Raw genomic sequence first — 27,128 nt, forward strand, 5'->3', positions numbered from 1 at the left:
GAGCTGGGATCACACGTACTACCATAGCTAGTGTTGTGTAAATTTCCTCCAGACTGAAGCATTCTGCTTTGCAGGGAAACAACTCAAAATAGCTTCAGGAAGTTCCTGAAACTAAACCAATTCACTAAAACCGCTCCCCCCCCACTCCCACCCCTGGCAAAAATGAGCAATAAAAGTTGATAATCCCTCTGAGAGAGGAAGGGAAGTTGAACTTCTAAGAAGACTCTGAGACCAGACCAGCGGCTTGGGAGAAACAGAGACCAGCCAGGCTTCCCAGAAAAGGTTTAGACCAATGGGAGCACCTGGAATAAATGCCCTCAACCTGTGGAGTTGCCTGTAGGCTGTGCATGGGCTTCAGGTCCCCAGCTTTGTGAGTTGTCACTCATGCCGGGTGGGCTTTGGTGATGCAGCTGTCTTTCAGTCATTTCTGTTCCTGTCAGTGAACTCAATACAACTCGCTGGTTCACAAAGTTGGACTTTGTGATGTGCACTTTGGTCTGTTGTGGGCTCCCTGTCTGAGATGTACGTGTTGCATCTCCCCCGGAAAAGTTGTGTCGCAGAACACCCAGCTAGGATTCTTTACTCATGAGTGTGACCCAGGCTCATTTATGATTTGGTACTCATGAAGAAAGCCGAGGAGAGGAGATGTTCAATACTCACTGCTCCCCACACCTCCATCCATTGGTGCGACCAGTTTATCGGAACTAAATTCTGTATATTCCAGGGTAGTCTTGTCTTTCAGCTCCGTCTTGTCAGGTAATGGCAGATAGATTTTAACCAGTAAACTTGTCCTTTTGCTTATTTCATAAACCTACATATAAAATAGATAATTGAGAACTCAGCAAAATGCGAAACAGGAACAACAGAAAAAGAGAAGAACTCTCAATAACACATCAGTATAATTTTTGAAAAATACTATATAAAAATAACGCTGTTCTACGACATTTTCCTCACACAGTCAAGGTGTGAACAGAAAGTTGGCAGGTCACGCGGCCGGGCTCACAAAGCAGCAAGAACAGGAAGTGGGGACAAGCTAGAAAGCCTCAGTTTTGTTTTCACATTGACTCACTTCCTCCAGCAAGGCTTCGCCCCATAAAGGTCCAACAGCCTTCCCAGACAGTGCCACCAGCTGAGAACTAAGTAGTCAAACACGTGCGCCCATTAGATCAGGGGCCTGCTATGTGTTCGTCTACCCCCTTTCTTAAAGGGATGCAAGATAAAAGCAACAAGGAAGGACGAAAGAAAAAAGGATGAAGAACAGGCATGGCAAGAGACTGAAGCCACCAAGTCTGGGCTGGGAAAACGTGCAGCGATTGTTTGATGCTCTGCTACCCCTAGGCCTTACTGTAGCTTAACCAGGTTACTCACTATGAAGAGAAACACTGCATATGCAGGGCTGATGGGAGCGCTAGTGAAACAGAAAGATGTGAGGATCAAAAACATACACTTCTGTGTTTAAGACATGAAAGCCCACAGCAGAGGTAGATTATGCATTTATTAATTGTAAATATACTACTAGCTATAGCCATAAGACATTCCGTAATATAAAAGAAATAACCTACTATATATAACAAGCATTAGCAAGAAAATGACACATTTGGCATAAAATAAGACACAAACATGAATGAAAATGGCATACCTCCAAGCAAATAGTTTCGGGCCAGTATAATAGGTGAATGTTAAAAATCTGTTGAAACATGACTTTAAAATCAAGCTGTAGGGGAGACACGGAAGTGCAAGAAACCTGCTTATCATTGTAGAATATTTTGATAAAATATTTGAGCTTTTGAATTTTGGCTCTCCTTTTTTGCTCATATCTAAAAAAAAATCAAACAAGTCATTAGATGACCCAAAAAATCAGAAACAATGTAAGATGCTATTTTTTTCCTCAAAATTACCTTAGGAAGTTAAAAAGAAAAAAGAACGACTATTTCAAATGATAAATTCTATCTTTAAGTCAAATAGCACCTGCTTGTGTGTGATAGAAATATTCTCTTTATAGTCAATCATTTTTTAAGAAAGATAGATGTACATTCAAAAATAGAAAGGAACTGAAAGCAAGGTTTGGCTGTTAATTCCGCCAAGCCATATCTCAAAGAAACTGTAACACCCACCAGATGTCTTACAAGAGAGGGAAGAGGAGGTTATGGTGAGGGGTGGAGGGTTTGCATAAAAAACAGAAACACACACACACACACAACTGTAAATTCCTTAGGCTCCAGGGTGTGTTTGCCCCTTTCCTGACGGGGCAAACACCACAATAGGAGAGAAAGGGGTCACTTTCTCTATGGAAACACTTGCTGGTCATAAAATCACCTAACCCATGAGGTTAGGCCAGTGAGGAGTAAGGCTTGGTTTCAGAACGGTTCATTGGCGCTAAGCCCTAGACCTAAGCCTGAAACCGCCTGCTCCCCACTGCCATAATCAGTTGATGGGCCAGAGTCTCTTTCCATTGTTTGTCTACTCCTTGTAGCCCTCCCAGGAGGTCAGGGGACAAACGATGTTTATTGTGTCTCCTCTTCTCTTCCGTCTTCCCAGTTACCCCCGAGACAGCCATCCTGTGTGGTGTTCTCAACAACATACACACAGATTGTGCATTAGAAATGTAAGTAGAAAACCACTTGGTGTAACTCAAAAGTCGTATTATGTGATCTGAAATACAATGCCTAACGCCGCCAAAGAGGTAGGCTTCAGGAGCAAACCCCTGGCAAGCACCCCACAGCTCAGATACAGCCTAGCCCAGGACAGGCCTTGATATGCTGAGAACTAACCCCAGGGTGGCGATGCTACCTGGTGAACCAGTCCCCAGAGGAGAGCCCTGATATCCTGATAACTGCACAATGGCCTGATACAAGAATTGGACCTCTGCGAATGGTCTCTAGGATTACACTGCTGTGCTTCCAAGACATGGCTCTAGCCATCAGCAAAGAGTCTTTGACACTCTGTGTGACTCTGACCTCGGCAGCCACTGAACTTCCGGCACCATCACTGGGCTCATGCAGGCTGCTGGCCAGCATCCTTGACAATTTCCTGGACCTCCATCAGTGCCCTCCACAGCTGTGCCTGCCACAGCTGAAGGACGTCACGGCAGATGTGGGTTGAGCCCACAAAGGTCAGAAGTGTTCTCACCGGAGATTTCCCCAGGGAAACCCTACAGCAGCATTTCTGTCCAAACGACTGTTCCCTGCTCAGTGAGATAGCTTTTTTAACTTTTTATAATAGCTTGACAGTATAAGGAATGCTTGTTTGAATACACTGAGCAAATTTGAAAGTCGAGTCTTGTGTGGACATCCTAATTGCTGTGGGCCTTATAGACCACAGACCTTGCTCTCTATGTTATGAAAATTTATCAACTCAAAATTATGTTATCTTCAGGAAACTGTGCCTGCTTTCTTCCATTGTGAACCATCTTTAATCCTCCCCATTTCTGCTTCCTCTCATTTCTGGCCTTGGCTCAGCATTTACTTCTTTCTAAAGAATCGATTTTGTTCTATCTCGCAGCCATGGCTTTGGAAGCTGTATTTCCTTTTGCCGTAACCATACCAACCCTTTTTTAGATTCTCTGGCATGTAGGTCCTCTTTCCTTTCTCCTCTTTCCTCTTTCAAGTCTCAGGCTCTCCATATGTCTAGAAATGAGCTCAAGTTCAACTACAGAAGGATTTCTGGCAGTTAGACAGAAGCCAGCATTCCTCAGGAACTTATAAAATGGGTTTTTCCATGCCCCAAAGGAGTCCTTCCTCCCAGCTAACCTCCATATAATATAATATAAAATAATATAATATAACATAATATAATATTATAATATAATGCAATACAATCAGCTCCTTATAATCCACATGGTTTGTCCACCCCTGCTCCTGTGCTGCCTCTTCTCTACTCTCCACTCTCTGGTGTGCTCTCCCCTCTCGCGGATAGCTCTGGCCATGTCCAGTCTACTCCCCTTTCTCTCTGCTCTGGACTCTTTCAGATGTCTTTGGATATTTTCTCTCCCTTATTTACAATACAAACCTTCCCCTAAATGGAACGGTCATGTTGACCATTCTTTTACTGATTTCTTCTCATGGTTTGTTTCCCTTCCTTCTTTCGGATGGGCATTTTGTACACATTTTACCTAATAAATTATCTTAGGCCCTCATTAAAGGGCCAATAAAAGGCTGCTTTTCTGCTGGACCTCTCTGCTCAGAAAGAGGTCGGTGCTAATTGTGCTCTCGATCTGCTAGTCTTTGTGTTTTCTTTTCAATCCATTTCCTTATAAATGTGCGTATTTACTGAAATATTGTCCACGTTCCAGCTCTGGGCTAAATGATGCATTCACAATGCTCAACAATGAACTCATCTGCCTCCTCTGGGAGAGAAAAGTAGAAAACTAGATGCAGTTCGGTGCCCTAAGCTGAAATATCCTGTTTACGGAAGATGGAATCTGCAAGCCTAGTGGATGAGAGAAATCGTCTATTTATTTACACATAACATCTTAGGCAAGGACAAGAAAGAAATCCGGGAAAGAATGAAATCCGTACTGTCAAAGAAAGGAACTGTTCAAGGGGCCCTCTTGACATGGAGCAGTTTCCATAAATGCCAGGTGCTCTATAATGAGGCCAGTGAAAATATACTAACAGTGACTTTATGTCCCCACTCCTACCTGAATAAAAATTACAACCATGACAAAGTATAAAACTTACTAATATACCATGCTTGCTAGTAAAAACAGTATAGGCTTCCTTCAGGAATGTATTTGATATGTGGCTTGGAGCAACTTAACCTTCCATTAGAATCAACTCCCCCCACTTCAAAGATGAGGATAGCATCACACTCCATAGAGCAATGGGGATGCTGGCACATAAAAATGCATATATGCAAATGTAGCAGTGTCAAACAAATGGTACTCAAGAAATCCGACATCGTTATTCGAAACAATACAATGGGCAACTGGTGAGAAAGAAACAGTTTGCTGAGGTGCTTACAATGAACACTTGGATACGTTGGTTAACTCTGCTGAGAAAGAAAGCCATGGCACTGGTGTAATTGGCTTCAGTCTATCCATTTCCATTCTTTCCAGGTCTGAAGCTGGATAGGAGCATCTCTAGAAACCAAAAGAGGAGGACGGATAAATTAGCATGGGAGCTGTTTACACTTGGATTTGTCTGCTATCTGTTGCAAGTTCCAAGAAGCATGTACCAAGTAATGGAATACTCCAGCAGGTTAAGATGGCCGGTGTCATCACACATGTTACATACCTCCCGTGTGTCTCCATTCTGAAGTGGCATTTCTTCACTTTCTTCCCCAGACACTCCTGCTTGGTTCTGCTCATTCCATGTGTTCATTTTTATCCTAATTAACAATAAATAAAATTCTTTAGAGCAGAAGTAATGTAGGTATTTGGGAGTTGTTAGAGAAAATTTTGGGGAAAAAAAACCTCCCTAAGCATTTCTGCAGTTTTCACCGGTTTCTTCTTCGTGGGTAAATCTGCTACCAGCATTTGCAGCCTTTTCGAAGTCCACCTCTCCTCAGGGGAGAAAAGTAGCCAGAAGAATGGGGATAATGTAAATAAAAGTCATGCATCTGAAATCCCATTTTTGTCTCTTATGGTTTAAGGCATGCAAACAAAACGTGGTGTAGAGGTAGAAGGTAACCAGAGGGAGTGGACATGCTCCATATGTTCTCTGGGGCTGATGCACTAACAGTAAGAAGGTCACAGTGCTGGGACTGTTTCTGCTACTGTTGGCAATGGCTTACTCTCAGTACTTACTGAGCATGCGTGCCCTAAGTACTTGATACACATTGACTTAAGTCTCACAGCCGCGTGCAGTGGGCACTACTACAATTCAACAAGGCTCTTCTTATCTGGAACACTTTTTCTTGATTAGGGAGTTTTGTGCTTTTCAGTTCCAAGTTTCAGTTTTTATTTTGATGCTTTCAGAAGAGAGTCATTTGGGACAATGTATGCTGCGGGAGCTCCTTCCGCTCCTTCAGCCAATAACCACTGAGATACCAGACCATTGCTATTGGCTGAAGGAGCGGAAGGAGCTCCTGCAGCAAATGTATACTCTGTTTGGAGTATAAAAGGACACAGCTACTCTGCAAAGAGGTTGGGAGAGTGCTAACCAGATTACCATGTGACCCAGCAATTCCTCAGTCATGAGAAATGAAACCTCTCCATGCACAAGAGGACTGATTACAAACAGGAAGGTGGTTTCTCTTCCGGGTGATATACATCCTCTAAGGGTCTGGAATATATTTAAAATATCGACAAACTGTCAAGCATATCCTCTTAGAGCTGGGTTTTTTTTTTTAAAGATTTATTTATTTTGTTTACAGTGTTCTGTCAGTATATACGTCTGCAGGCTGGAAGAGGGCACCAGATTTCATTACAGATGGTTGTGAGCCACCATGTGGTTGCTGGGAATTAAACTCTGGACCTGGAAGAACAATCAGTGCTCTTAACCTCTGAGCCACTTCTCCAGCTCCCATTTAGAGCTGTTTAAGGGATGATATCCTTTGCCTTTCTGAAACAGAACACAGGAAGGCTTCTGTGTGTGATACCTGTACAGGCTTGAGACCAGGGCACGTGTGCTGAAAACCCAGCCTCATCCACAGCACTGCAGAACGCAAATGACTGAAGTGCTCTAGGCCTGCTCGCATCTGAAAGTCAGGCTGATGCGAAGGCCGAATGCAATCGGTGCTTTATGTGAAGTGCACAGACAAACTTTCACAGAATGACCAAGGATAGCCATTATTGCCTTTCTCTGATTCACAGCCATCAATATGCAATCAGCTGACTTACTGTACTTTAATGTAATCGCTCAAATGTTATGACATATTAAATCACTTAGGGAGATTCAATTTTAAGACTCTTGGACTCAGACCATGCACCACACCAATTAACTAGGAACAGTGGTTGTTACAAGTCCCAGGTGATTCTAATGGACAGTAATTTGGAGAACTAGTGTTATTAATAAGTTCTGAGGCTTTTATATTTAGAATCCCTTTGGGATAGTTACTGAGGTAGAGTCATCTTGGGTTTGTGGACTCCTTTTTATTCTGAACCATTTGGAAAATGCCAAGATTTTGGTTAGTCTAGTAAGTGTAGAGTCTCCCCTTGTGTGACTTCCATTCACCTCACACCTTCAAATCTTAAGCTCTTCTTAGTGATCTGCATTCCTCTAGGTAGTAGTGGCCAACAGAGAACATAAGTGAAGCCAATATCTACATGAACCTGAGCTCTCTGATTTATCAGTGGTGTGGTTTGGAGTCAGTAACTGGCAGCAACCGGCTCAGACGGTTTCTCTCTACCTTATAAAAAGTGTGTGTGTGTGTGTGTGTGTGTGTGTGTGTGTGTGTGTGTGAACTATACATTTATTTCCACATATTTATTTATTTAGGTAGGGGTGGGTGGCTCACGCATGTGAACACCATGGCACAAATGTAGAGGCCAGAGGACAACTTACAGGACTCAGTTCTCCTCCTACCATGTGGGTCCTGGGGACAGAACTCTGATTGTCACACTTGGCAGCACATGCTGTCACCCACTGAGCCATCGCGCCAGCCCAGGTCTCTCGAAACTTAACAAAGTGGTGTTCACACTTGACAAGGTGAGTTTCCAGCCTGAATGAGATGAGCAGCTTTATCTTCAACTTCCTGCTAGTTCCCATCAGCCATTGCCACTTTATAAAACATGCATTAGCTGAGACTGTCTTTTCCTCCATGTCAGAGATCCAATCAGTCTCTCAGAAGCATTAAGTGTGGTTAGACATTCTTTCCTGCTGTATATACAGTGCCTCCCCCACCCCGCACACCCCTGCACCTCTGTGGTAAAGTGCTCTCTGGTGTTTCTCTGTCTTGTGTTTGGGTCTCTCCCCCCTTCTAAGCCACTTAAACATTTCTCAAGTATCTGCTCTCGAGCCTCTCCTAATCTCACTGTCTCCCCTTTCCTTAAGGAGTATCATGGACACTGGTGGCATCTGCTGTTAATATAAGCTACCACCTTCCACGTACATCTAGATGTTCACTCAGCTGCCTCACTGAGGGTATTATTAGGGAACGTCAGATTCTGTGCCCCAAGCCAAACACGAGAAGGAGGCAGCATGTCGGTGCCACGCATTCTTGTCACAAGTCGTCTTCTCTGGAGAGGTGGCTACAATCTTGTTGAGTTAGGATCAACCAGGACCAGGCTGGTTGGTAGGATAAGAACAGCGAAGTTGTCCAGGACAAAGAGGTCTCAGGAGCATTAAACACGCTGCTTTCCTGGTTTATCTGAAGGGTACTTTAGGATCACTGGGGATAAGTCCTGCTAGGATCATCCGAGCCACTGATACTTCAGGATTTAGTGCAGGTATTTCTAAGTTAAAAAAAAAAAAGCACCAAGGCAAATCCCAGATCAAATCTGTTTAACGCTAGGAAAAGTCAACAGTGAGGACCGGAGTTCAAAGCAGCAAGAATAAGACTTGGGGAACACATACCCTGTGCTCAAGGTCTTGAGTCTGAATAGCCATGTGGTGTCTGTGGCTGTCCTCTGGAGTTCATGGTGCATGGGTGTGTTGAGTTTGGGAGTTCATTTGGGAGTTTAAGATGAAATCCCATGCTGGGTTGGGTTTAGGCACTGTCAGAAATGCTTTTGTTAAAAGCTACGGCACAGTAGAGGAACAACAGAAAATACACCTCCCTACTTGCCTGAAACAACCCTCACCCTTAGCAGTTTTGAAAAAGATAGATGCAGGACAAAGAGTTGTCAGGAGGGAACTTACATGACTAACAAATTTAATTCCAAATTGGAATTCCCATATTATAATAGATACACTTTTATGACTCAATCTAACTTTTTCAAATATGTTTCACTATTTTTAATGTATGCAGTATGATTGCTGGATCCACGTTCAACTTTATGAGAAAGTACCAAACTGCCTCTGTGCCATCAGCAATGCATGGAGATTTTGCTGCTCAGCATCCTTGGCGGTATTTGCTTGACTTTTTGTTTTTAGCCATTTGGACAGCTTTGCTAACACTGCTTCACTGTGGCTTTAACTTGCACTTCTCTCTGGCGTGCTGCTACTCGTGTGTTCATGTGTTCATTTCTCGTCCACTTACCTCCCGGTGTGCATCTGTCCAATCCCTCCACCCACTTTTCAACCAAGCTACCTTCTAAATGATTCGTAAGATTTGTTGAGATCTTCAACACACAGGCCTTTACACATCAGTGTGCTCCTTCTACATCTTTTCTCAGTGACTGTGAATTCTCCGTGTCTGCAGGCACTTCCTCGAGGACTAATGAACACAGAGCGGCCACTTACCTATGAAACTGCAGTTTCACTGGGGTGCTTGTAAATCCTTGCTTCTGCCGGAGAGATTTCATCTGTTTCCAAGTTTGCAAAACACTGTGCAGTAGGGCATGGTCCTTTTCCCTTTCTGCGTCGTACAGTCGCTTTGTGTCGCTGTGAAAAGAATTGCAGAGTGAGAGTGGGCTGCTAGGTTAGAGCTGAGGTCACTTGGAGCATCGTAGAAGAACATACTGGACTGAACCGATCTGGTCCCCCTACTTGACCCACATCTGGAACCTCTATCTTAGGATGCTTTTCTTTTGTCCACTGAAAACACAGCAGAAATGAACTCCGCAAAGGTTTTTGTTGTTGTTATTGTTGTTGTTGTTTTAAAATCACTATTCAAAAGCTTTCTGCTAATATATGAGCTTTCTGGAAGAAGGGAAATCTAGCTAAGAAGTCAGAGACACCCCAAAGGAATGGGCAGAAGATGCCGAAAGAAAGAAACCATAAGGAAAGGGGCTGGGAGCCCTGACATTTTGGTGACGTTTCTTGCTATGTGACATTGAGATCATTTGTGGTTGGTACTCTGCTCTTTATGACCAAAAGTGTAAACCAGTCAGTGCTTTTATTTCCCCTAATACAAGGGTGTCCTCCCATAAATTTTAGGTTATATTTGGGCAGCCATGCAGCCACTAACTTAGGAACAGTTCAGACATGGTCAGGTTTCAGATCTCACGAGATTTCGATGAGAAGTAACAATGAGGATGATCCTGATTATCGGTCACTCTAGGAAGGAGCTGGGGAAAGACTGTGGTTATTTAAAATACGTGGGGGTAGAGAAATACCATTCAATATTCAACCCGTATCACTTTCTTGGTGGGTAGAGCCTGCTCTCCAAAGTCCTTTTATTAAGACATTAAAAACCACCGCCCATGACCATGGATCCCTAATTAACTTTAAAGACCCCACCTCCAAATACTGTTATTAACAACCCATTTGGAAACTCCACTGATGATGCTGTTGAGTGACTAGATCACGTAGATTCTAACTAACTTAACTAAAATTTGGTTGTACCACTGGTTGGGGGTGGGGCCTCGCAGGAGGAAGCAGGTCACTTGAGCATGACTTTAATGGATGCATCTTGCACCGAGTCCTTCTTCTCCTTTCCTTTCTTCTCTTTCTGTTTCCTGTCTGCATGCTATCAGCTCAGTATCCTCCTCTCCTGCCATGGCTTCAAGGCTCCTCAGGCCTGTCACATCTTTTGGAGCTCCTATGATGAGTGTCAGTCTAGGTAATGGCTCTCAGGTCACCTAGGGTGATTTTCTGTTTCTCCAAGGTCACCGACTTCTCTGTCTGCTCAATCCTGCTTTTAAACCAAGTTAATTACTCTACTTTCTGGCTTCAGACTTTCTCCTCAGGAATTCTGCAAAGATGTTCATCAAGAAACCTTTCATTGGTAGATATTAAACCTACCAGTGTTTTCTCATGGTAGTTCTATGAAATGTTTCTACACAAACACAGCCCTAAGGAAAGACTGGCAGCATCTCTGTAATCTCCTGAAGAGTAGGAAGTTCTACTTTTTGAATTTTATATATCCCAGAGCAAGTACAGCTTATCATCCAATCTACTTAATAAATGTTTGATGCATGCAGGACTCACTCAAAACCTACCTTATCTGCCAGTAATAATCTTGTAATGTTTCCCCAGTAAACTGGTTTATTTCTGTGTTTTTGCTAGCGCGTTTGGTAGTCTCTGTCAGTGCTTTGAGCTGCAATCAAGAAAAGAGGTTTTTGCTATACTTCATATACGTGTGACTGCTGCTCTAACTCATCTGTAGAAACCTAAATCCAGATGTGTGCAACGGAAGCACACAAGTGTAAATTTTATCCTACCTTACATAATCTAATAATTGTTTAGTAATGAAAACAAGGTAAGACTAGATCAATAGAGGAGTAGAAGAGATAGTCCTTATGCACATAATAGTACATAAATATATTCATCAGACTACAGTAAAGATAGCTCTTCAAGTCAGTACAGAAATGATGCTGGTAGCCCCCAGGCTCAACTTGGGAGACAAAGCATCAGGTTGGAGCTCAATTTTATCCAAGACACACATAGGATAAAAGGCTAGAGTTATATACACATATCATAGTAATACATGGAAGAGTATTTATAATTTGGCCTGTCAGATTCCGGACACGATCAGCTGCAATTAAATGATCGTTTTTCTTGATTAAAAGAATAAGGATTGATTTGTAAGACTGCAATGTGGAAATATGTGATGAACTATGATCTCAAATAGCTTACTTTATGTATAGAGCCATGAGTATGGACAGTAAAGATAAAGCCACTCCGAATATATTCATATATATTCATATAGACAGTATTCTATGGAGATAAAAATTATTGTCGCTATGGGTTTTAAAGATGAGATAATTTCCCAGGTTTTCTAGCCACAGCCTGTGAGAGGGCTCCAGCAACACCTGAGCACCAACCAGGAACCTGGCACCAGGTGGTTGGGCACTATTATCTCTTTGTGACTAGGAAGCATGGTCCTGCCCAGGACCATGACATACTAAGCGGGACAATGAGTCCCATACACAGACCTGGCACAGTTCGCCTCAGGCTTTGAGGAGAAAACATGGAGCCCACTCAGCAGCTTACCGTGCCAAGCAGAAGGACTCCTATGGTGGGCAAATGTATAGTGTGGTATGGGAGAGAGAGAGACAGAATGGTCATGTCCTGTGGACAGGGGCATATCCGAAGAGCTGAAATAGGTGAGGAGCAGGTTGAGGTGGGTAGCTTGATTGCCACCCAGGGCATGGTGATGTCTGAGCCTGAACTGTTGCCAGGGCCCATGTCTGGGTTCATGGCTCTGATGCAGCCTCAGTTTCTGTCGATGTCCATGGCTCCTGATACCCTCAAAGGCTGAGAGGATAGGGCTGTACAGAGTTTGGCCCAGTCCCTCACTGGCTGCAACACTAGGGAGAGCTGGTTCTGTCCCTCACTGGCTCAGCAGAGCATTCAGGAGAGACCTACACCTCACCTGGGCAGCTCTGACCCTGAGGGCAGGTAAGCAGGAGAACTGGCCCCTCTCCTTGCCCACTGTTGTAAGGAGCAATGCAGAAGAGCTCACCCTGGTGGGGAGGATGATGATGATGATGATGATAATGATGATGATGATAGTGCAGAAATACCAGAACTTGGTTCATCTGTTTGAATTATATGTTATTGATTGTGTGAGAGAATTTAATAGGAGGAGGAAATAGAGTAGTTACATGAGAATAGTCCCTGTGAGTACCAAAAATTCTAGGTTAGTCATCCTCAGAAGCAGACAGTTCAATTTCACAGGAGGTTCAAGACTGCTACTTATTTGAGTACAAATGCTAAATTGCAAGACTTTAAGGTGGTGCCTCTTAAAGCCATTTGTGGTTGTTTGAAAGAAAATGACCCCCAAAGGGAGGGCACTAATAGAAGCTGTGGCCTTGTTGGAGTAGGTGTGGTCTTGTTGGAGGAAGTATGTCATTGTGAGAATGGGCTTTGAGGTTTCATATATGCTCAAGCCATGCCTAGTGTTACAGACCACTTCCTGTTGCCTGTGAGTCAAGATGTAAGAACTTTCAGCTCCTTCTCTAGCACCATGCCTGCCTGTATGCTGCCTTGCTTCCCACCATGACAATAATGGACTAAACCTCTGAATGGTAAGTGAGCCACCACAATTCAATGTTTTCCTTTTTAAGAAAGAATTGCCATGATCATGGTGTCTCTTCATAGTAACAGAAACCCTAACTAAGATACCATTATAATTTCAAATGTTCTTGCATCATAGAACCAAGAGTAGCACGAATTAGTGGATGCTTTATCTGTGGCAAACATCCTATGGGGAAGGTTTGAGGCTATCTCCTCCACAAGTCAAACCTTCCCATTTGTTCTCAGATCACTGTTCTAGTGGGTTAAATCTTTAAGCATTAAGAGAGAAGGTTCTCTGCTAACTGTTCTATTCCAAGAGTATCCTCTTCCAGTTTTAAGTGTTGGGCCCTAGAAAGTCACCAGGAGCCCCCTCACCTTCTCATAGAGCAGTTGAGATAAACTCTGCTTCTGCCTGTCCTGGAAAGACTCACAGAGCTGGAGCAGCCTGGCACATAGGACTTGTTCTTGATTGAAGAGCGGGTGATGGCTGAACTGCAAGCCCACAATGTTAAGATCTAATTGGTACATTTCCCTTTGACCATCCATTCTGTTCCTAAAACAGCATCCCAGGTCAGATTTCACTGCCTTTTAAAGAAAAATATGTCCAAGTTTATTTGATTCTGTTGCCTTCGAAACCACAAGTAACTTTTTCTTATAAAATAACATGCTAGGCATATTTAAATTCCAGAGCTTCAAAACTGTAAAGGCAGCAAGTGGTTCATCTTTGAAATTTATCTGAACTTTTAATTTAATAAAATAGTTTTATATTACATTTTTCTTTTTTATTACAATACCTTATTTTAACACAGAATCTTAATCATCTTGCTATAAATTATTGTCATGTACATCGTTACTGTTTACATGGATGTTGGACTTTCAATTTACAAGACCCAAAATAATTTTTATAGGAACACCATGCCAAATTGTGTTACAACTTTTGCATTAAGAGTTTTGTCTTGTGAGTCAGAGTTAAATGGAATTATCTATTAAAATTATTTATGAGTAAGTATACTAGTAATTGTCTGAAGAGTCCCTTGCAGGAAGCCAGGCTCTCTAAGTGGTCTAAGGACACCATCCCTCTCTCTACAAAAGATATCTCCATTTGGACACTAGATTTCACCTCTGATGTGGGATTCCCCTCTGTATGCTATGAATATGTTTTACTACCATTCGTTAATAAAAAAGCTACTTTGACTCATGGCAGGGCAGAATATAGGTAGGCAGGAAAACTAAACGGAATTCAGGGAGAAAGAAGGCAGAGTCAGGAAGACATCATGTAGTTGCCAAAGGAGAAAGATTCCAGAACCTTACTGGTAGGCCATAGCCTCATGGTGATACACAGATTAATAGAAATGGGTTGATTTAAGATATAAGAGCTAGCTAAAAATAAATCTAAGCTATATTGGGGTTCCTTATCCCAGAACAACTCCAGCTTGTGTCAAGTTGACAAAATCCTAACCAGAACAAATGGATGAAATAGTTCCCTCAAGAGTGGGTCATCAGCTGTAAAAATCTGTTTTGTCGAGTTTCTTCTCATGTGCTCTGCCTCTTGCCAGGACATACTGCACTGTCTTGGGACTCTGCCAGTGCTGTAGGAAATCCTTCATCGGGCAGACTTTAAGTTACCTGCCCACTTGGGCGTGGCCTCTTATACTATAAATGCCGATGTAAAGCATGCCCGCTCCTCTTCCTGCTGTTGGACTCAGCTGCTGTTTTCCTGTTCAAGCAGAGGACTGTGATCTGTGAGTCTACCCCTAAATAAATAACCCTGTATTGTACTCAATTCTGAGCTAGTGTGGGATTTCTTTTTAGCATTCATCTTCATCTGGTGCCCCACATGGATACCAACTCCACACCTAATGGGTGGACCAGTTCAAAAGGCCCAAACAGTTGATGGCCCAGAAGGTCTCCCACCTCTGCCCACCTGGCTTGCTTTCACCTACTAAGTGGTTTTGTTTTTTTTTATTGTAAAAGCCCTGCCACAGCAGAGCTAAGTGTGTGGCGACTTGGAAATTTCCCAAGCTTGTGCACATTCCCACACACACACTGCCACATCCCCTGATGTGCAGTGACTTGCACAGCTTCCGTTTGGTTTGTCAAGCAAAGTGTATTTGTCAGTGTTTGATCAGCACCAAGGCAGAAGGCTGAAGCTGCACAGGACATTGGTGCCACTACCAGTTGTGCCACCTGACACAACACTGCAACCATGACACCTGCTGGACAATAGAGATTATTATACCTAAAACAACTTACTGGATCTTATAAAACAGGTAACTATTTGATTAATAAATAAATAAATAAATAAATAAATAAATAAATAAATTTGAAAGTTATATAATGGCAGACATTACCATGCAAAATTTCAATAACATTTTTGCTGATGTTATGGATTGTATTCTGTAAAGCTTATATGGTTATTGTGATAAAACCATTTATAGGATATTGAGACTCAGTTTTTTTCTTCATATTATATCTTTAAGAAAATGGTTTGATAACAGAGCCAAGAATGAGGCACTTTTAGCAATGATACAGTCTTTACAGACTAATAATGAACAGCTAGCTGATAGGATTAATACCACCGAAAATCAAAAGGTATCTGAAAAAATTAATACTATTGAGACGGGTAACAACATTAATTTGACAAACAAAATTGAATCCATGTCAAGGGTACTGAGAAATTATCTGTAAGATAATCTGTAAGATAATTCATACTATTGAATTTGCCAATCAAAATGTGTTAAAAAGTTGATAGGTTAGCAGATAGAGTATCTCTCCAGGAAGGCAATCTGCACACGATCCAAATAGTATCCAAGGATAAGATGTTATCTTTAAAGGAAAAACTTCAGACCTTGGAATTACATGTACAGAATGAGGACCAGAAGATTGGTACCTCAATAAAACCAGTAGAAATATATACAGGCCAAGAGATTCATGCTTTAGAAAAGACAGTAGTAAAAAGATTTGAAATGATTAAACAAATTATTGGAGCTTATGAGTAGGGAAAGAAGGAACAAGGACAGGATTTAACATTGCCAGTAGCTGTCAGAGATGACTTACCCAGGGTTTTAAATTCCTACCCTGTAATCTACTCTGACAAAGCATCAAGTTCTAAATGCCCAAAAGGATCCAAAGAAGGTAGATGGATACCTATAGGAATGGATGATCTAAAAAAAAATTAAGCAAGCTGTTGTAATTTATGGCTTGCATTCCGCATTTGTTAGGGAGATGATAAAGACATGGGCTTCTAGCAATAAGGCTGCCTCACACGAGTGGCTTCAATTAGTTTCAGCAGTCCTGGATGATCGGCCCTGACTGCTGTGAAAATGTTATTTGCGAGAAGAGGCAAAAATTTTAGAACAACAGGGAAAAGCAAAAGGACTTGAGACTTCACAAGATTAAATTCTTGGTGAGGGCACATATGCCGTCCCATAGGCTCAAGCTCTTTACGATGAACAAATCTTCTCCCTATGCCACAAAGCAGCCTTAAATGCTTGGAACAGGATTCAAGAACTAGTAAAAAAAAAAATGAATCATATATCAGGGTTAAACAGGGCCAGAAAGAACCCTTTGGTGACATTTTTACAAAGATTAACTAAGGCTGTACAAATAGGAGTAACAGACCCAGAAGCTAGATGAGTACTTACTGAATCTCTGGTTTTTGAAAATGCCAACTTAGAATGCAAAAAGATACGTTAGATCAGCACCAATGAATGAATGGATCCTGCATACAATGAACATTGAGACATTTGACTATAATACTGAATCTTGAGTAGGAGAAGCAATTTCCAAAGGTATGAGAAGACATCAAAATGTCAAATGTTTTAATTATGGTAGAATAGGACATCTGAGAAGGGATTGTAGACAATGAATTCCTAGAAATAATGTCTCCTCTGGGAATGGCAAAAATAAAAGTTATCAACTTTCTGGATTATGTAGAAGGTGTAACAAAGGCTGACATTTGACCAATGAAAGCAGATCAACAAAAGACAGACAAGGCAACCCAATAGCATCAGGAAACCCCTTGGGGGCCTCTCACAGGCCCCCAAGTCAAAAGTGGTCCAGTCATTCCCAGTCACTGTGGAGGGTATGTCTCACCAGAAAAATTTAAATGTCCAGAGCCTTCTATAAAAAACAAAAACAAACAAACAAACAAAAAAACTATACTGTTCTGGATGATGGAACAAACATGGAAAATGAATCAAAAATTTAATAGGATATAGGAAACTTATATTCTGCCACACTTCTATAAATGATCAAAGACCAAAGCTAAGTATGCATATAAATGGCATTGTAATTGTTTGTTTGATAGACACAGGTGTGGATGTCAGTATCATTACTCCAGAATCTTGGCATCCAAATTGGCCTCTTCAAGAGGCATTTGTTCAGTTTCTAGGAATTGGAACCTTATCTCAAGTAAAACAAATCACGAGATGGGTTGAAGGACATAGGAACAGAAGGACAGAGAAGAAGGCTAAGGCCATATCTGGTTAATATTGCGGTGAATTTATAGGATTGTGACCTGCTGAAGCAATGGAATACCCATGTTAACATTCCTGCAGTCCCAGAAACTCATATTTCTGGGAAGGATATTATAAGGTACTATACACAAAGGTCATAAACTATTCAGGCTGTACAAGAACACAAAGCAACTAGCAAACTTTTAGAGGTACTAATGGCCCTACCTTGAAAATGGTTAACTGAAAAACAAATATGGGTTAAACAGTGGCCTTTAACAGAAGATAAACTGCAGGCTTTAGAACAGCTGGTACAGGAGCAACTAGATGCTCATTATATTGAAGAATCAACCAGCCCTTGGAATTTTCCTGTATTTGTTGTTAAAAAGAAATCTGGTAAATGGAGAATGGTGACAAATTTAAGAGATGTCAACAAACTATTCAACCTATAGGCCCTCTACAATCTGAAATTCCTCTGTTTTCTCTATTACCAAAAGGAAGGCCTCTTATAATTATGGATTTAAAAGATTATTTAATCACTATACCTTTACAAGAAAAGGACAGAGAAAAATTTGTCTTCACAGTACCTACTTACAATAATTCTCAGCCTACTAGGAGATATCAGTGGACCGTCCTCCCACAGGAAATGCTTAATAACCCTACCCTATGCCAATACTTTGTAAGTCAGCCATTGCAAATAATATGTTAAAAAATTCTTAAATATATAATTTACCATTACTTGGATAACATTTTGCTAACTGATTCAAATGTAGATACTTTAGAATGTTTGAAGAAGTAAAGAAAATTTTGCCAAAATGGGGATTACAAATTGCTCCTGAAAAAAATACAGAGAGGAAATTGTGTCAGTTACCTAGGTTATAAAATAGGTTTACAGAAAATTAGAACACAAAAGGCACAAATTAGGAGAGACAGATTGAAGACTCAATGACTTTCAAAGATTGTGAGGAGACATTTCCAGTCTATGACCAGCTATTGGGATAACACTTGATCATTTAAACAAAACCTTAGATGGTGACGAAGACTTAAATAGTCCCAGGGAATTAACAGCTGATACAGAAAAGGAATTGATTGTCATTGAAGAAAAATTACAGGAGGCACATGTGGATAGGGTGAATCCAAATCTTTGTATTCTAGTCATACTGCCTTCCAGAATTTCCCTTACAGAAATTTTAATGCAGCAGAAAGAAATTATCTTAGAATGAACTTTTTAAGCATATAAACCAAGTAAAAAATTAAAAACTTCTGTGGAAAAAAATCTCTGAATTAATTATGAAAGGAAAATTGAGACTTCATCAACTAGCAGGTATAGACCCAGTAGACATTATAGTGTCTTTTACTATTGACGAAATTAAAAAATTATAAGAAGACAATGAACCTTGGCAAAGAACTTGTGCTAATTTTTTTAGAAGAGATTAATAGCAATTATCCCAAAAGTGATAGAATTAACCTTATAAAGAGAACTACTTGGATCCTTCCCCACATTGTACGGGACACACCACTAACTGGAGCCCTTACATTCTATACTGATGCAAATAAATCAGAAAAGGCAGGTTACAATTCAGAAGATTTAAGTAAGGTGGAACCAAGCCCTTATAATTCTGTCCAAAGGGCAGAATTATTTGCTATTCTCATGGTACTAAGGGATTTTAAAGAACCTTTTAATATAGTTACTGATTCACAATATGCAGAAATAGTTGTCTTGCATATTGGAACTGCTGAATCTATGCCAGATGATACAGAATTGACTTAATTATTCATACAGGTTCAAGAAATAATCAGGAATAAGCTTTGTCCCATATACATAACACACATCTGATCCCATTCGGATCTGCCAGGTCTTCTAGCATAAGGTAATGCAGAAATTGATTGATTATTGATTGGAAGTGTGTTGAAGGTCTCAGAATTTCATTAAAAAACCCATCTGAATAGCAAAGTTTTAAAGAGTTTTTTATTATATGGCAACAAGCTAAGGGGATTATAAACAGAAGTCCTACTTGCTCTTTCTATAACCAAACACTGCTATCTGCAGGAATTAACCCAAAGGGTACTCAAAGGAATGAAATCTGGCAGATGAATGTGTTCCACTTTACAGATTTTGGAAAATTAAATTATGTACACCACATCATTGACACTTATTCAGGTTTTCAATGGGCAACTGCTTTGAGCTCAGAAAAGGCTGATTCAGTTATCACACATTTATTAGAAATTATGGCCACCATGGGTATACCTGACCAAATAAAAACAGATGATGGTTCAGCATATGTCTCTTAAGAAAATGAAACTGTTTTTTGCTTATTATAATATAAAGCATATTACAGGTATACCAAACAATCCTACAGATCAGGCAGTTATAGAAAGATTGAACCATAAAGGATATGTTAAAGAAACAGAAAGGAATGGAAAATACCCCAGAAATAAATTACATAATGTTTTATTAACCTTGAGTTTTTTAATGTTAATGAGAAAGGAACAACAGCAGCAGAGAGACATTTTATAATAGAAAAGTCTTCTGAATTACATCAGCTGGTTATTTCAAGGATGTGTTGACCTCATAATAGAAGCCAGGAGATATGTTACATTGGGGAAGGGGTTTTCGTTCTTGTTTCCACAGGGGAAGAAAAGTTATGAATATCATCAAAATTAATAAAGATTCAGTTTGAAAAAGAGAAATCTTTTAAGAAAGAGAAATGACGGCTCATCCATAGAGGTGACAATCATACAGGTGATAAGAAAACCTTATAAGGGTTGGGGCAGGTTTCTGTTCTTGTCTTTGCAGGAAAATAATCATTTCAAACAGTCAAGATATCCTGGACATCTACATACCTTAAGAGGAAAAGATAACTATCCAGATAGGATCACCAAGCAAAGAGAATTATGACTTATGAGGACAGGTCTGAGAGTAAGAATCTCTGAATATTAACTAGAATAATAATCATGACTCACTTGAAAAATCAAAGCTAGCTTTGGAGTTGGACAATGGCTCTGTCCTTCTCTAAATCCAAACATGTTAAAAATAAAATTCAGAGTTTCTGTCTCATGTCAGGAGCCATCTGGTATGGGACAGAAAGAAGAAAGAATTTAGAAAAAAATTTACTTTTCTTCATATGTATATTTGTCTCTGTCATTCCTTTCATTGAATATATGTCTGTATAAATAATGTTTAAGCTTTCTACATTGAACAATGAATTTTCCTGCAATAAATTTTGAAGTTTTTAGGAAGAAGATGGAGCCCTACAACAGTGACTCCATCATGATGCTGATAGCACTACTATAAGACTTGTTTTGGGTACCAGATGTTCAAGATGGCTCCAACATGGTTAGCTGAAATGATGCACCTTTTTACAAAGTTTTGTCCAGAACTCCAAATAGAAACCTCAGAAAAACCCTTCTGAATACTCAGAGACTATTTGCAATTATACCAGACAGTAATCTTGAAACTTAACCATCATTTTACTTTCACAGGATCCCATAGAAAGAACATTACCCCCATGACAGCTGGAAGTAATTCTAGGAGACAATGTCCCCTCTCCCAACAAAGTTTGTCCTCGGTTAGAGCCAACAATTAGGGTTGATTATAATTGATATAGGATTGGCAGTTGAGGGGAAATTATGTAGGCTCAGGGATCTCTTTTTAAAAAAAGGGAAATTGGATGGGATAATAGATAAGTGTGAGCTTACTCACACTAATAATAATAGTGAGTTACAGAGTAAATACTTGTGAGCTATTATTTATAGGCAATTTACATTGGTATAGATTCTTCTATACTGATACAAACTTAAATTATATTGAATATGTTCCTATCTTTGTCTACAATATTTGTATATTTAGGCAAAACTATTTTGTCATATTCTATACATGCATGCTTCTACCTCTGCTTAAGACATTTTGTATATTGATACACTTTGAGGTCATTGTTGCACAGTTGTTTAAAGATTGTTTAATATTCTAATATGGAGTCTTAGTTTTTGAGTCACATAGGTATTAAGAATTATAAGTCAATAGTCATCCATGTTTGTCATACTTATAGTTAGGCTAATCAAGTTTTTTAGATACAAAGAGATTGTATTCTGCATAGATATGTAATCTTCAGCCACTTCAAAGAGCTGTAGAATATGGCATTTAAACAACTTAGGGTTCTATTGATGTGAGACACAACTGCTCCTGGCAGCACCAAACTATTCCCAAGAGAATGTTGAGCACCAAAGACACTCCACTTGGAGCTTGTTTTCTTCTTGAAAAATCTGACCTTTGGGCAAGGAACTCCCCATGTATCGATCACTGACAAAATGCATGATGTCTGTATAGGACAGGCAGGATAAACAAACAAACAAACAAACAAACAAGCAAGCAAGAAAGCAAGCCTGTCAAATCCTGCCAAGACAAGGTAAGACAGTTTTGAAAAATTTCCTGCCTCTGAAAATGGTCTGTCAGTTACTCTAGGCCTTAGCCAGAGTTGGTTGCTCCAACATTGCCAATGAGATTTTGGGTGATTGCCCAGGTAGCCAGTTTTCTCTGTCATTTGTTACACATTTTAGAAGTTACTTGATTGCACTTCCTGCTTACTCAAGTAATATTTCCCTTCTCAGGTCTTCGATGGGGTTGAATACTAGATAGTCATAGTTACTTTCCTCTCATGACTTGGCCAAGTTATTTATCATACAAGACTTAGACTCCTTAGGATAGGATAATTATTGAAACACTTATCACATTTCTTCCTTGATATTATTTATGCTGGATGCAATTCTAATTTTTATAGTTGATATTTGTTCTTATTGTATATAATTTTGTATTAGGTTTAGAACTCTGTTATTTAAACATAAGGGGGGGGTGCTGTAGGAAATCCTTCAGCCATTAGCCTTTAAGTTACCTGCCTACTTGGGTGTGGCCTCTTATACTATAAATGCAATGTAAATAAAGCACGTGTCTGCCCTCTCTTTTGGTGGCTGGATTCGGTTGCTGTTTTCCCATTTGAGCAGAGGACTGTGATCTGTGAGTCTACCCTTAAATAAATAACCCTTTATTATAAGCATACTCAATTCTGAACTAGTGTGGGATTTTAGCATCCATCTTCATATCAGCAAGGTCGTTATCAGATGTGGTCCCATGACCTTGGGGAAGACTCAAGGACTCAGTAAACTTCTTTGATGTTTACACAGCCTGTAATTCTGTTATTTAAAAAGAAAATTGACAAAAACTATGCCTTCAGTCATTACTATCACACCTTCTGTTGTTCTGGAATAAATGATGGGTCACCCCAAACCTGGTATGGCAGACTGGGTGCTCCCTAAGAACTAGAGGCCACCAGCACTGATCCTAAACCTCTGCCTCTCTGCTTTTTCTTGAGTTAGTAATTCAGCCTTAGTGTCTTCAAGGAGGAAGGAGAAAAGTAACAAAAGCTTAGTTTTTATTAACCATGTCTGTTAAGTCCCTGTTCTCTATATAATGCCCCGCTCAAGTCCACTTAAGGAACTGATCAGTTAATAGTACACTGGTAAGTTGACCTGGAAAAACACCAAAAAGATAGTCGTTTCAGTTTAAAACTATTAGATGATAAAGCTGGGGATTCAAGTTAGAGAAGCTTGTCTTGTTTAGCACTAGCTAGCTAAGACACACACTTGATTTTATTTGTCCTGGTGGGGAGACATTAGTCTTTGCTTGGTCTTTGCTTACTCAATACTGATGGTAGATTCCCTTCTGTATGCTATGAATATCATTGGTTAATGAATAAAGAAACTGTCTTGAGCCCATGATAGGGTAGAATGGAGCTGGGCAGGGAAGACTAAGCTGAATGCTGGGAAAAAGAAGGATGGATCAGGAAGAAACCATAGAGCTGCTGTCAGAGACAGACTTGCTGAAACTTTGCTGGGTGGTCATGACCTCATGATGATGCACAAATTAACAGAAATGGGTTAAATTAATATGTAAGAGTTAGCCAATAAGAAGCTAGAGCTAATGGGTCAAGCAGTAGTTTAAATAATATGGTTTCTGTATGATTATTTGGGGGCTGAGCAGTTGGGAAACAAACAAGCGGCCCTCCTCCAACACAATACTTACTGGCTGTGGTCCTCAGAAGCTAAAACAGTAACTGAGCTGATGGAATTTCTAAAAACAATCTTAGGACATGAGTTTACACTGTAAGCAAAAGCTAAAGGACGGAGTGACTATAGACTTCAAATAGTTCAGCTGTCACAGGGGTAATGTGCTTTATAAGTTTTCTGTAGCCAGATATGGTCAAATAAGTAGAGCATTCAGGAGGCAGATTTTAATTCAACAGTAGGAAACAATAAGAACGCGGCACTGGAATGAATTATCTTAGGAGATACAAAGTTAGAACTTCCACTTCCAAAAATTCTCCATCTTGGCATACAAGACCAAAGTTCACCCATTCAACCCATAAACCAAGGAATTTCCCTTTCTCTTATTAATCACTGTATTCATCACTGTTCTATTGTGGGGCTGGCTTGCAGTTTCTGAGGTTTAGTCCATCATCATCATGATGGGGAGCATGGTGGCATGGATGGTACTGGAGCAGTAGCTGAGAGCCACATCCTGATCTTCAGGCAGCGGGGAGAAAGACAGATGGACAGACAGACAGAGACGCAGAGAGAGATAGAGAGAGAGACAGACAGACAAAGCTGAACACACACAAAGGAAGACAGAGAGGGGAAGAGAGACGGAGAGCAGAAAAGAAGTAGAAAGCGAGGAGAAGGAGAAAGAAAGAAAGACTGGGCCTGGCCAGCTTGGACTTTTGAAACCTCAGAGTCCACTCCCAGTGTCACGCAATAATCTTAAAGATTACTTAATATTTTCATCCAAGGTTAGCTATTCTATGACTAGGCTCAGTATACTTAGAAGGTAAAGTAAAACTATAGAACATGTGATAACTGCTACTACAAGAGCTGTTATCCAGGCACGATTACAAACAGATTACTGCCGCTTACCTTCCTGAGTACAGTCTTCAGTGCCGGATTCAAAGATTCCTTGCTCGTGCTGATCCTAAAATTCCAAGATTGTCTAATAGGTGAAGGCAATGACATTATCTCTCCACTTTCTTCGAACCAACATTTTCCCTATCAGAAATATGTACAAAATCTAGTAATTGAATATTTCACTATAAACAAATGTCACATGTTAGCTGGTACACTTGCCTCCTGGAGCAGGCGGTTTTCCATTTTGTTGCAGATCTTTTTACACATCACTGGCTTTTCTTTAGTATAGAATCCTTCGTCTTCTAGGATGCGCGGCATCATGCCTTTGGGCAGTTTATGCTGGTTGGCCACTTAATGACAAAACTCAGATAAGCACTTTAAAGTCCACAGTGGGATAACTCATACATATAAGATCAGTATCTTTTACCGCTCCAACATGCACACAAATCAGCACCCTGTAACATGACACATGCATGACTTGTGTATTTCGGGGGAGTGTATTACCTGGAGAACTACTTGGCAAAAAAATATTTGCCTCCTGTTTTTGTATCTGCTCTTGATCATCTTCATATTCTGCAGCTTTCACCTCAAATAAATCCATTAGAATGACTTCTTCCACAAAATCCTCGTCTTGGCCCTGAGCAACGTTTTGTGAACTATCACCAAATGCAGAGGGTTTGAAGTAACTATCATTGACTGATTTCTGTTGGATATCAAAAAGGAAAAACCAGTCTGCATGCTTTCCCCCCATGACCAGTATGCAGACAAATGACACATTTTGTTTCCCTATTGTGGCCTTCCAATTCATCTAGCCCAGATAAAGTGCTTGCTGAAACTATAAAATGTTGTTGATAAAATAAGTTTTGCTGAATATAAAGGAACTCGTCTAAGGTTATTGTTATATATTTTTATAGTTCAGTGGTCAATTCCCCAGTGACTGTTGCTGAAACAGAATAACATCTTAGGTCCCATTCTGCCCTAGGGAAATGGTTCAGACACAAGACCCAGATGGACCTACAGGATACAAGACCTATATTCAAGTCTTCATCAAACTTCCTCTGTTGTAAGATATGTGATTGCACAGTGACACCTGAGACTGTCAATAAAGTTAACCTTGAATCAGGGGGCAGAGCCAGCAACTGGCTGACTGGAAATAGCCATGGAGAAGCCAGGAATATGGATAGAGAAGATGCACAGGAAGGAGCAGGGAGGAGCTTAAGAGATTTCCTGTGCTTTCTTTGATCTGGGAAGTATGGAGAGAGGATCAGCTGGTCGCTCCTCCTCTGCCACTTCTTTGATCTATCAGGTTTTCACCCCCAATACCTGACTCCTGAGTCTTTATTGATAATCGAGTGACTGAGATGAGCACATTTTGGCATCCAATGTGTAGCAGGAGATCACGCTGTGGCTTCTGAAGCCACCACTCCTCCAGTGCCCAGGCTGCTTCTCCTGCCACCCCCCACACCCTTCCTTGCTGTGGCTCCCCCACATGCACACCTGCTGCAGGGACAATGGACACCCCGATACCTGCTGGTGCTAGGGCTAATCCTCTACAGAGGCACAGGAGACACTCCATTCCCACAGGTGGTGGAGAGGGAGTAGGGGGGAGGAGGAGAGGGAGTGGGGGGAAGGAGAGGATATGGGGAGGAGGGAGGAAGTGGAAATTTTTATAAACAAATAAATAAATTTAAAAAAAAGTAAATTGGCTTAATGGTATAGCACATCTCCATCCGGGTAGAATTTCGTAAGTTTTCCCAAATACTTGTTTTTGCTGCTCTGTACAAATATAAAAGGCAAATGGTTTCTTTGTGGTCCCAATTCAATTAAAAATTAAAGCTGGCTTTGGAGTTGGAACATGGCTCTCTCCTTCTCAAACCCAAGTGTGCTTGTTAAAGAAAAATCTAAAATCTCTGTCTCATGTCTGAAGAGCCACCTGGTACGGGACAGGAGAAAAACCAAAATTAAGGGACTATTGTCACTAATCTCATAATCTTTGGTTTTTATTTGATTCTTTAAAACTTTTCTTAAGGTATAAATATTACCTCAAAAAAATTAATTCTAGAAGTAAGCTTAATCTAACTTCCTTTACATGTTTCTGGGCTTGAGTCTGAAGCAGGTAACTAGGAATCAAGCTTGTGTACCCCAGATGTATTTAACAGATCATGGTCCTTTAACCTCTTGGAGAGAGGTCAGCTGGTTACCCCTCCCCTACTGCTTCTTTGATCTATCATGTTTTCACCCCCAAAATCTGACTTCCAAGCCTTTATTGATTGGTAATAGAACAACGTAGGAAAAACAACATCCATCCCATTTGATTTTCTCCATTCCCAAGGACACATTACCTAAAAAGATGTGGCATAGATAGACTATTTTCTATAACATATTCAAGAGAAAATAATAAAGAGAAAAGGAAGGAATTCATGGTAAAGTGGTTACAGTGAAATTCTAAAATTGGATTATTTATAAAAGTTGTTTAAAAATCTGAGTATAGGAAGAAATAGATATATTATTTTGATAAACATCTTTCTATCGTGGTCATAAGTACAGGTATACTCACAAAAAATTAATAATTCACTTGTTTCAGGTGACTATGTAATATAAAATCTTTACATATTGAAGAAAATATCATCCAATTAAAAACTTTCGATTCTGAAAATGTACATTTAGGGTAAGTAATAAAATAGAACCACAGACTCATTTTTTATTTTTGTTTGGTTTTTTTTTTTTGAGATAGAGATTCAGTAGGGTGCTCTGGTCAGTGCAGAACTCACTGTGTAGT

At 40.3% G+C, this 27,128-nt stretch overlaps 1 protein-coding gene across 1 annotated transcript in view; it reads right to left on the reverse strand.

Moving 5' to 3' along the window:
- Cc2d2b (coiled-coil and C2 domain containing 2B) overlaps positions 1-27,128 on the reverse strand; it is a 90,655-nt gene that overhangs the window by 55,612 nt on the left and 7,915 nt on the right. The window contains exons 5-14 of the mRNA XM_087907720.1: positions 24,854-25,052; positions 24,563-24,699; positions 24,362-24,490; positions 13,320-13,529; positions 10,925-11,022; positions 9,285-9,425; positions 5,235-5,328; positions 4,962-5,080; positions 1,640-1,817; positions 661-811 (exon numbers count right to left, since the gene is read on the reverse strand). Coding sequence (XP_087763846.1) covers positions 661-811; positions 1,640-1,817; positions 4,962-5,080; positions 5,235-5,328; positions 9,285-9,425; positions 10,925-11,022; positions 13,320-13,529; positions 24,362-24,490; positions 24,563-24,699; positions 24,854-25,052 — 1,456 coding nt within the window. The remainder of the gene's footprint in view (positions 1-660; positions 812-1,639; positions 1,818-4,961; positions 5,081-5,234; positions 5,329-9,284; positions 9,426-10,924; positions 11,023-13,319; positions 13,530-24,361; positions 24,491-24,562; positions 24,700-24,853; positions 25,053-27,128) is intronic.

This window comes from Myodes glareolus, chromosome 7 (genome assembly GCF_982192425.1).
Source record: "Myodes glareolus chromosome 7, mMyoGla1.1, whole genome shotgun sequence".
In the NCBI taxonomy this organism is placed as follows: Eukaryota; Metazoa; Chordata; class Mammalia; order Rodentia; family Cricetidae; genus Myodes; species Myodes glareolus.